The following is a 12,422-nucleotide window of genomic DNA, read 5'->3' as shown; positions in this document are numbered from 1 at the left end:
ACCAAGTCTGTTCAAATAAAAGCCCTGGGGGTCAAAACTGGCCCCGCCCCAGGGGTGTTGTTGTTTTTAACTATATGTGTATAGTAAAAACTTAAAATATCTTCTTTTAAAAAACCCAATGAGCTAGAGCTAAGATGTTTAGCATGAAACATCTTTTTATGAGTGTCTACCAAGTTTGTTCAAATAAAAGCCCTGTGGTTAAAATTGGCCCCTGCCGGGGGTGGGGGAGAAGGTCATTATTTTTCATTATATGTGTGTAGTAAAAACTTAACATCATGAAACATCTTCTAATGGGTGTCTTCCAAGTTTGTTCAAATAAAAGCCCTTGGGTTTAAACTGGCCTCGCTCCGGGGGCCTATATACAGGTGAGCGACCTCGGGGCCATCATGGCCCTCTTGTTTTCTTTACTTTTGGAATGGTGCCAGTCTTAGACTGATTGGGAAAAAATGCGTTTTTTTTTTACTTAAATTGTGCTATTTTTTTGTGATGCACAATTATGCTGCCTGACAAATTATTTTGTAAATGATTTTTAATATTTCAGACGTCTTCCGGAGATGTCAGTCCATCAACTACACCATGTGGAACCCCATTAAGTGGAGCACCAAAATTTGGAACAGTTATACCAAACAGAATATTTGTAGGTGGAATTGCAGCTAATGTAAGTTGGAAGATAAGTGTTCCTTTTATCTTGTTTTCATATTTTTAATTTATGGAATATTTGTCTCAAAAATATTTGGAAACATCGTTTTTGCCTTCCTTGTCCCAGGGATCACACTAGCCCTAAATTTTAGGGAGAAGTGACTTCTCCCTCCAGTGAAAATAGGGAGAAGTTTTTGGGGAAAAGGGGAAGTGCATACAAATTGCATCTTTTGAAAGTGTTGATGTTCCACTTATTTAGATACTTGTAAGTTTTGACTAAACTTTGGGTGGAGTGATCAAACTTACAAGTTTTAAGATTGACCAAACTTTGGGTGGAGTGATCAGTACCATTATTTGTTTAAATCACCAGCATGTTCTGTTTGCTGCACAAAGTGGCTTTCAGAGCTATAAATAGAAAAATCTTGTTGGGTTTTCACAGGTCAAACTGATGCTGAGATTTCAATGAAACTTCATGGGAGTGATCTGACAGTACCATCCCTAGTTGTGCATATCGCCGGCATGCTCTGCTTCCCTACACAAAATGGCCACTAGAGCTATGAATACTGGTTGGGGAGATAACTTCGGCTGGTTGATAAACTCGGCTTCTTATAATTAAATCGAGTTACCAGATTTTTAATCTAATCAAGCTCACCATCTCATACTATTGCTGGAATTCGACAATGTCTGGAAATTTTGTCAAGTTTGGTAAGATAATTAAAATATAACACAAACTTTAACCTGTTTGTTTACAAAACATGCCCTATAAAAGGTACGGGTATCCCATTGTTGTGCGCATGTGCAGCAGATGCTCATTTTGAGGCCCGCAAAGGGGTACTTTTATATATTGACCGACTACCGGTAAAGCAGACGACGTTAATACGTATGCATTTTCAGGGATCATCCTGGTCAGGATTTTTAGTGAGTGATTTTCTCTCATTTGAGAAATTTTGATGAGAGAAATTAGATTTTCTTGAGAGATTTAATTTTCATGATGGGCGAGGTTAAAAATATGGAAATTTCTAACTTTTTAAAAATCACTGAACATAATTATAAACATTGTTTATCTAATGAGGATATAAGAAGATGTAGCTCTGTTTATTACAGTGATTTTTGTTTTCACTTTTTTAACACATCCTATGCCTTTTCTTTTGTGATTTTTTAAACATAATAAAATTCTAATTGTGAAAAATAAATATAACACCTTTATTCTGAAATATTAAAGAATTATACATGGATATCTACTACAACTATTATTTGCAGTCAATGTTCCTAACGGACAACACTGTACTGTACAGAAGTGAATGTTGAGATTTGAAGAAAATTTTTATAACCTTTCATTTTGTTTTCTTTATGATTCTCTTCACACACCTCCCTCCATTAAAAAATATACCTGAACACATAATGACAAATATCTCCATATCCACAAATATAAACAATAACTAAAGTAATTTTTATTCATAAACATCATTTTTAGTGTTATAAAACACCTTTAAATAACACTCGGCTTCCTTTTAGAATTTTTTTTAATCACGACATCGCGAAAATATGTGACAAATGAATATTTGTCTGTTTTCTGCTGAAACATTCACAATTCTAGCTGTTGCTGATTGCAATTATACAAAATTAAATATTTTTGTTCAATAAAAGAACATTTATTATCAGCTATTTCATCAGGAATCGTAAAACAAAATTTTTAAATTTGTTCTTTACGGCAAAATTTACCGTGGTTGATGTGACATTTAGAAGACAAATTTTACTGGTAGATTTATTTTTGACATGTTTATTTTTATGTTAGTCTGTGTCTAAAAATTTTTATTAAAATCAATTAAAAGTGTTTTGTGTAAATTCTCGACTTACAGATAGATAAAGGTTAGCCATCATACAGTATTTCTGTACGGTGAATTTGCGGTCTCCGATCGGCAATTCTTTTAGGCTAAATAATTCAAAGTGTTGTACTACTTTTTGGAGTTTTTTACACCGATTTCATTAATAAACAATTTGAAATTAAATTCTTGATGGGAATCGTGAATTTTTCATCATATTTTTGTGTAATTTTAGCATTCCTTAGATTGTGTTTAGACATTTTCCGGCTCAAATTGCCGTGCGAGATTTTCTCTCATTTCACAAATTTCTCTGAGATTTTGGTGATATTTTTGCGAGAAATCGCGGAAATCGCCCCCTAGAATGATCCCTGCATTTTGTAGATGAAATTAAGACTCACTTTTGTTTTGCTAACTCAGTAAAAAGGCTGATTACAAAATTGTAATCTTTAAGTGGAATGGATCGAAAGACTGATGTTAAATGCTCCTTTTATATGTTAATGTGTAGGTTGAATACCACTAAAATAATTTCTTCTTCACTCTGTTAAGCTAAGGAAAAATAAATTTGAATCACTAATCAGTGTTCCCACTTCTATTTTTTATTGGGAGTATTTTTACCCCTTACCTTTGAAAACTGGGGGTAAAAAAAAAATTCAGGGGGTACATAAATTTGTACAATAATATTCACTCCACACCCCCCCCCCCCTTAGGTAAAATTCATTGTGACCAACACATACTGGCATATATCCCCATCTCAATTAATGTAACTATTATTTAAGTTATTTTAATTTATAAACAGCATATAAATTGTTACTTCACACCTTTGAACAAAACAAAGCTTCCTTTTTGGTGATGTTTTTATTTAACAAAATCGGCATCGCGAAAATATGTGACAAATGAAAATTTGTATGTTTTCTGCAGAAACATTCACAATTCCAGTTGCTGCTGATTACAATTATATTAGAATTAATATTTTTTTAATATTTCAAGATTGTTTTTCATTGGCTATACTTACAGGCATTGTAAAACAAAAATTTCAAATTTTGTAATTTACGGCAATAATTCCCAGAGGGGGGTCTGTAAACTTCATTGTGAATTGGCAGATTTTCTCACATTTCATCAATTTCAATGCTTTTTAAGTGATTTTTGTATGAGAAATTGTTCAAAAGAACAATTTTTGAATTATACATGATTAAGTTCCTGACTTTCTGTGCGTATTTTTACCCTCTTGTCTAAATTACTGTACGTGAATTTTGGAATTTATGCGTAAAATACGCACATATGTGCGTAAATGGGAACACTGACTAATTCTTTAACTACATATTTCGTTATACGTTAATAAATGATAATGCATGTGTTTTTACGTAAAAATGATTTAAATGTTACATAGTATGTTGCATATAATTGTTATCATAGATATTCATTACACTAACGTAATGCTCAACAATTTTGGTAACAAATATTTTTTATTTGACATAAATGAACAGCAAAGAAATAATAAAATGTCTAAACATGTTATTTTACGTTTTAACTTGCTCATTTAAGAAGAAAAACAAAGAGCCGGAATTATCTACTCGCGGGCGTTAAAAATATCCTTTTTACGTACCTCTCCCAGGGCCTCTCAAAATTACCCATTATGTTTCTAAATATACCTTTTATGATGATACCGGAAAATCGAAGAGCTGAAGTTTATTAATTTATGGTGCAAGATCATCAGAATACGTAAACAAATAAATGAAATATGCCCCCAAAACACTGATTTTTGGCCGACTTTATCTCCCAAACCAGTAGAAAAATTTTGTCTGGCTTTCACAGGTCAAACTGCTGGTGGGATTTTGACATTTCTACACAGGAGTGATCAGTACCATTCCTAGTTGTGCATATCGCCGGCATGTTTTTCTTTGCAGCACCAAATGGCTGCCAGGTCAATAAACAGAAATATCCTGTTTTCCTTTCACAGGTCAAACTGCTGGCAGTAATTGACCAAACTTTACAGGAGTGATGATCTGATCGGTACCATACCTGGTTGTGGGAGACAAGTGTTTGAAAACCCCTTCTAGTTGTTCTTACTTTTGTTATAACTTGCACCATGCATGACAAGGGTCATAACTAGCATCTTTATTTCAAAAGTTATTTCCTCTTTGATATCAGGGCCCTCAATCCAATTTGGGGGAAGTGGGTCGCTACCCTCAGCAGGGGGAATTTTAGTGTATGGGGGAAATTTTCCTCTTTTCTTTTATGATCAAATATCAAATAAACTTTTTAGCTCACCTGACCAAGAAGTGGTCAAGGTGATGTATAGTGATGGGGCTATGTCCGGCGTCCGGCGTCGTGCGTCGTCAACAATTGGGTTGTTAACAGTCTAGCAGTCACAGTTTTGCAAACTTTGTCAAATTGTTTGTCTCAAGGAAATTCAGATCGAGTTCGAAGATGGGTCATGTCCGGTCAAAAACTAGGTCACAGGAGCTAAAAATAGAAAAAGCTTGTTAACACTCTAGTGGCTGCAGTATTGATTAAAATATTCTGGAAATTTGTCAGGAAGGTTGTTTTGATGATTTCTGGGTCAAGTTCGAAGATGGGTCATCTCAGGTCAAAAACAAGGTCACAGGAGCTAAAAATAGAAAAAGCTTGTTTACACTGTAGTGGCTGCAGTTTTGATTAAAATATTCTGGAAATTTGGCAGGAAGGTTGTTTTGATGATTTCTGGGTCAAGTGCTAAGATTGGTCATGTCCGATAAAAAACTAGGTCACAGGATCTAAAAATAGAAAAAGCATTTTAACACTCTAGTGGCTGCAGTTTTGATCCAAATGTCCTGGAAATTGGTCAGGAAGGTTGTTTTGATGATTTCTAGGTCAAGTTTGAATACGGGTCGTGTCCGGTCAAAAATTAGGTCACAGTGCCCAAATATGGAAAAATCTTTATAACTCACTAGAGGTCACATGTTTGACTCTGTTGTCATCAAACTTGGCCATGATGCTTGTTTAAGACATTGCTTGGATGCGGTTGTGTCAGGTGAGCGATCCAGGGCCATCATGGGCCTATTGTTTAAATATAAGCTGGTTTTTTTTACTTGCATATTATTAAAAAAAAAATCCCAAATAGGTAACACTTAACTGTTCAGAAGTGATTGATAAGATTTAAAGAAAAGTTTTAACACCTTACACCATCAGACCTTTATGTGCTTAGCTTTCTTTATGATTCACCGTCAAATAGATGGATTTTAATTTTCAAAACCAACATCAGTTTTCATTTTTTCTTTTACACTTTATATGTTTTGAGGGGGATTTTTTACCTCTGTTAGGGGAAAAAAAACATACTATTTTGATGGGGGACTGGGGCCGATTAGATTCAGGCCATCCTTAAAAAAATGTTTGTTTGCAGTAACCCGACCCAGAATTTTCAAGGTGGGTAGGTAGGTCGATTTTTTTTTTTTTTTTTTTTTTTTTATTGAACTGTACTCCTAAATAAACATGGAATTTCAAAATGCTGGACAATATATGCTTTTATAATCTGGCAACAATTAATAAATTGATGACTGAATTCTAATTTAATAACATTACATTTTATTTCTTCTATGAACCTTTAAAAGAATGAAAAACAAAGCACAAGGCATAATTTTCTGATTCCAAAAAAAAATTTTTTTATCCAGACCATGAAAAAAAATTTGAGTAGGGGCAAATTTTGTGAGTCGGTCGCGTTACTGCAAACAAACATTTTTTTAAGGATGGCCTCACCGTCAAATAGATGGATTTTAATTTTCAAAACCAACATTAGTTTTCATTTTTTCTTTTACACTTTATATGTTTTGAGGGGGATTTTTTTACCTCTGTTAGGGGGAAAAAAACATACTATTTTGGTCGGGGACTGGGGCTGATTATCGGCAATCGGCCGCAGATTTGGTTGATCGAGGGCCCTGGATATTATATATGTTTTCCTTATATGGGTAAAGTCAAAAATAATGAGGCCAAACATTTAAAGGCTACCCAGATTAATATTTTAATAGTTGTGTATATTGTTATAAGTGCTTAATATAGCATCTATCAGTGTTGTAAAATATGCCAAGTTTCCGGGACATCACGCTACAAGTGAAAAGGATACAAGAAAAAAATTACCCTAAAATGTCAGGAGTGTAACACTTTTAGTGTGACATTTTACACAAATGATGATTCTCTATTCCTGATACAGAAAAACAGTTTCTTAAATGACAATTTTTGTCACTTATGTTATATATCTTATGCTCTCGCAATTGCTTTTTCTTATTTTTTTTTGTAAAATGTAGGTATCCCACTTGGTTATCCAGTCACTAAAGTCAGTCGTTGTAAAATAAAATGTACTTTAAAAAAAGCATGGTTTGTACTAACAGTAAAGTTTCTGCTTATATCTTTGGTATTAAAAGCTTTTCCTTGCTTCTAACTTTTTGACCATTGTATATAGTTAAGAATATAAATTCTCTTTTTTCTATGCTATAAATGTTATTGACTCGGTTTCGGTTCAAAATAATGACAGTGCTCAGTGTCAGGAGTGTAACATCTTGTACTTTTACTGATTTCCTTATTGCATATAAGGTGTTATATTAATATATTCTTTCTTTTTCAAAAACATGAGTCCAAGTGATGTCAGCAGTGACATTAGTTCAAGTTAACTAAATCATGCACTTTCTGTACATGATGATCAGTGATGTCAGGAGTGTAACACTATTTTTGCCATCTTTTAACCTTGTAACGATTTCATGAATATACCATATAAATTTCGTATCTAAATATGATTCTTGCCACTATTCATAAGGGAAAGTAATTAAGTATTTGTTTTTTGTTGTTTTTTTTAAGAAACCACAATGCTTAAGTTCTGTTTTTAGTATATTTACTTAAATACCATCATTTCCTAAATGTCTACTATTGACAAGTATAATCATTGAAATTTAATGATAGTACACTAAAGAAATTACTGAGAAATTAAAATCATGTATATACTCTTTGCAGAACAAAGCATTTATATACAATTATTGAAGATTAAGTATGCAATATGAGTAAAATACAGTATGTGAGAATAGTGAAAAGTGTTACACTCCTGACATTTTTTTCTTTTTCGGCAATTGTAGTTAACTTTGTTTTATTTTCAGCAGACTTATAAACAATTGAAGTAGATATAAAAAAAAAAAAACACTATAAAACTCATGTAAACAAATATGCCAATTAGTATGATGAGATTTGATATTATTTCTAAACAGTAACCAAGTCAATAACAATAAAGACATACAGTAATTTTTTTTTCATCTATGATAATTACTGTTAATTCTTCAATCAGTTTTGTTATCACATTTTTTGAATGCAGTTCCTGCATATTCAATTTTCAGGTATTGTAGTCCTTAGTCTTTTAAAATACTAACCATTTGAATTCTGCCAAAACACTGCATTTTTGCTCTGCTTTTGCTTAATACCTAACCTTAATAAAGTAGTAGCTAGTAATACTAACAATTGTGAGAGAGAATAACCTGAGAGGTGTGCTTACAGACAGCATTGAGTCTTATATATATATAACAACTCAACAGAGCATAAAAATGAAACTCTAATCGAGTTTGAAAATAAAATTCGCAAAAAAAGGTTGGAAGATTCCAGCTACTACTCCTGATGACGGCAATTGTTTCTTTTGGGCCAGCAGTGATCAGTTACATGCCCTTGGGATGACTCAACAAAGTCACACTCAGTTGAGAAGCAAAGTAATTCATCACATGCAAAGCTTACCAGAGGTATTTATCAAGCTTAGTTTTAAAGTCATGCCTGAAATTCATTTAATTATTAAATTTTTATTTAAAAAACTTGTAATTTTATATTTTTAAATCATAGGTTTAATAAAAAAATACAATTTACAATTTTATTTTTCAGACTGACAAATTGGAATTAGAGCAAATCTTGGCAAGTGACTTAACCAAATATATTGAAAATATGTCAAAGAATGGAGCCTATGCAGGCCATGTGTGTTTACAGAATATGTGGAAAGCCCTGTCTTGCAAAATAAATGTGTTCATGGGGATATTCCTAACATAACCATTGGAGATGGAGACAGTTCCCTACCAACATTGTTGATGGTAACATTCCAGAAATTGAACATTATGTTAGCTTGCAGCGTTTAAATAGGTAAGACAAAATAAATATCTTATATAGAAGGATAAATTAAGCATGTTTCTGTTCTTTGTCAGATGAATTTCAACCAATAATTTTAGAAATGTATCTTTTAAAGACACAGTTAGTATAAACCTTTCAATTATCATATTGCATATTTAACCCTGAAGATTTTGGAGCTGTAGCTCTCAAGTCAAACAGAAGAACATATCTGTACATTGCTGGGTCATGTTGTTTTTTGTATACTTTTCATTAGTTTCCTCAGTAATTTTATGACCTAATTTTAGAACTTGAAATGTGATTGTTTTCTTTTCATTTAATTATATTAACTACTTATTGAATAGGTAATATCACAGGCAGATGATGACATCCAAGTTAGGTTCCTTAAAGCAAGTGGAGGTGCTGACGAGTACAGTTGGCCAGCCAAGGAGGATGTGTCCTGGCAGTCCTTTGAAGATATTGTTCAGACAATTAAAATGACAATTCTTCTTCCTGGGCGCGGAATACCGCTTCAATTTTTAACTTGAATGACTTAAGATCATAGGAATCATATATTTTCAAATAAACAGTTCCAAGTGCACATCTTGTGTCAGGAGTGTAACACAGTTTGAACAGTTCATGTTAAAGTTTGTACTTTATGTAGTTTAAATTTGTAGCTTCTTTTTATCCTTTTATTTAAATAAATGTTCTCTTAAACCAGTATGGTTTTCTACCAGGGGTAGAAAGCAGGTAGAACATATATAAAAAAGAAAATGTTTACACTCAGATGGTTCACATATATATAGTAAAGGTTTGAAAAAGGTCACTTATTTTTTAACAAAGTGTTTTTAAAAAGGCAAGATAAACAAAAAAGGAACAATTATCATAGAAAACTTATACTTGTCTTAAGTATTTCATTAAAAAATATTTTAAATCAATATTTTAAGATATTAAGTCTCTTGCCTGAATGTGTCAGGAGTGTAACACTCAAATGTTATTTAGTGAAATTGTGCATTTTTTTGTGAAATAGATTCTTCATGGTCATTTTGATATTAAATTCCTATTGGTTAGGAACAGAAGCTTAATTAATGTTTATAACCTTTATTTCCATTTTTTTTGCTAATTGTTTACTTGTTAGAAACTTTTGCGGTTTTAAGTGTAACTTCATATCTTTGCTCTAAGAATTATTCTCAAATGTAATAACCTATCAGTATGTTTTCAAACATATTAGTGGTGTTCTGTACATGTGTTTCTTATGTTATTTTTACCTCCAATGTTTCTGTAAAGAACTATTATCATTTAAACAACTTATGCTAGTCATGTCAGGAGTGTAACGCTTTTTTATAAAATACAAGTTAAATTTGACTGCTTATTTTTTTTTTGAGAGAGGTTGAAATATTTGGAAACTTTATTTTACATCAAAGTAATTATTAATACATACTTACAACTACTTTTTTATTTCTCTGCCCAATTTTCTCCAACTTTAGAAAAACTTGATGTTCTTACATTAAAGAAAATCAGACTTTAGTAACAAAACAATAGCATTTTTTTTTTCTGTTGTAAAACTACTGGTAAAAATATGGTATATTTTTTATCCCTACATCACTACTGTTACTAAAATATAACAACACATATGATTTAATTAACATTTGGAAGTATAGTGACACAATTTTATAAAGCATTGGTTTTGTTAATTTTTGTTAATAAGTTGAAATAAAATGTTGATTTATACAATTTGTGTTGTGTTAGATAAAATCCAATTACTCGGCATTAAACAGCAATCAATATCATATGGTTTTAGGTGAAAAATAACTAGAAATATGAAATTTCAATTTTGACCCTATTTTCAAATTTTTGCCTCATTATTTTTGACTTTACCCATATGTATATAATGAAATTCATGAGTCATTTGCTATAGGGGTTGGAGCTCAGATTTTTAGCATGAAACATTGTCTACTGAACCGCTATTAACAGTATTTAATTATATATTTTGGGTCAAATTGGCCCTGCAAGAAGATTCAATAGCTGGGATTTTGTCTTAAATAAGGTCATGGCCTAAGAGAAGTGAACATTAGTTTTCGGAGAATCTTAGGAAATGAGTTGAGGTCATGACTTTTAGGCTTCAGCAAGAGATATGCTTGCCTTGCAGGGATATTTATGAAATGACCTAGCACACTATGGTTCACATCATGTATATAATTGATTAAATGTTTGTTTTGAGAAATAGGTTATGCTTAAATGAAAAGACAAAATTTAAGAAAAATAACCTAACTGTATTTCAAAGTTTAATACAGCTATGTAATGCAGTAAATAACAAAATTCTATTAACAGGGTTCGTACAGTCTTAAAAAGTGCTTAAATTTGAGTCCCTTTCTTAAAAAATGCTTGAAAATGTAAAAAAGTGCTTAAAAGTCCTTTAATTTGCTTACTGTCTTGAAAAGTGCTTAAAAAGTGCTTAAATTTGCTGGAAATATGCTTGAAAATGATTGAATGACATAGTGTCAATAAAAATCAACAGTAAACAAAATCAAAAGAATGATCCAATAAAGGATCAAAATCAATGAAATGTTTGCTCAACATAACAGTAAGTCAGGACAAATTATAGTTCTTTTAACTAATCTGTATTTGATGTGCCCTTTGTTGTTGTTCTATAAAATCCTTAAAATTATGGCCAGAAAATGTGCATTCAACATAAAATGGCAAATAAACTATACTTCTTACATTGAAGATTGTATCGATATATGTGTAGCAAATGTGCTTGAAAAATGGGAAAATGTGCTTAAATAGTGCTTAAAAAGTCCTTGAATTTTGGCATAGGATGTCTGTATGAACCCTGATTAAGTATGAAGACTTATTTTGAAACAAATATTATACTAAGGCCTTTGCATCTTAACATAATTGTATAGAGAAAAAAGTGGCGATTTTGACTTACTGAGATTCAACTGAACTGTATATCTTATTCACGTCAACTTGACAACAAAAAAAAAGAGCATAATGTCACTTAAAAGGAAACAAATGGCTAATTCCCAATTATTTTAGATAGTCAGTGTTAATAAGAATAAAATGGTTGGATAATGGTTTGCAACATTGACTTCTTTTTGCTTGTTTTCCAGACAACAGAACAGGAGCTCAAACAGTTTTTCTCAGCATATGGTGCAGTAAAAGATTCCAAAATTATAGCAGATAGGGCAGGGGTTTCCAAAGGGTAAGTTGAATACTTGGCACAACAAGGATATTTGTAAGGCTGCTGGTCACATTATTACACAGGATTATAAGACAAGACTCTACCAAAAGAAAGATGAGGATTGGCATGTCTGCAGATGAGCCAAAATATTTAAAGAAAGTCAATGTGAGAAAAATGTACTAAGACTAAGGAAAGTAAAAAGATTCAAGACAGTGTTCCCATTCACACACATGTTTACTTGTATTTCCTTGAAATCATAGAAGTTCAGGTACAATAGTAAAAAAGTTATTGAAGGTAAATTGGCACTATTAATCTGATTGTGTTTCCATGACAGTCATAAGATTAAAGCCAATATGGAGAATGTTAGTTACTATTTTTACTCACAACTTGTGTACAAAATGTTTTAAGGAATTTATAGATTTATCACTGCCCACTTTGGGGGAGGGGGGTAGGCATTTAGATTTACCCTTGTCCTTCTCATTTTGTGTCGCACATAGCAGGCATCGCGAAAGTTGTCGGACATGTCCGACAAAAATCAGGCCGGTCCGATATTTTTTCCGAGTTCCGGACCTTATGTCCGGTACGAATATTGGGATATATCCAAGACCGATCAAGACCAAGTTTTCTCCCTTGAATAAAAAAATGTAAAACTAGTTTTGATTCGCTGTTTCATTTTTAGT

General features: G+C 32.2%; 1 protein-coding gene across 1 annotated transcript in view; it reads left to right on the top strand.

Annotated features, from left to right (window-relative positions):
* Nucleotides 1-532: 532 nt before the first annotated feature.
* The window catches only part of LOC132715321 (protein boule-like), a gene marked incomplete at its 5' end in the record, with an annotated part of 39,172 nt that continues 27,282 nt past the window's right edge, over nt 533-12,422 (top strand). The window contains 2 exons of the mRNA XM_060698314.1: nt 533-658; nt 11,672-11,763. Coding sequence (XP_060554297.1) covers nt 533-658; nt 11,672-11,763 — 218 coding nt within the window. The remainder of the gene's footprint in view (nt 659-11,671; nt 11,764-12,422) is intronic.

The sequence above is a fragment of the Ruditapes philippinarum genome, unplaced genomic scaffold (assembly GCF_026571515.1).
Source record: "Ruditapes philippinarum isolate M1 unplaced genomic scaffold, ASM2657151v2 ctg4453_1_1_1_1, whole genome shotgun sequence".
NCBI lineage: Eukaryota > Metazoa > Mollusca > Bivalvia > Venerida > Veneridae > Ruditapes > Ruditapes philippinarum.
This window is presented reverse-complemented; position numbering and strand designations above follow the sequence as displayed.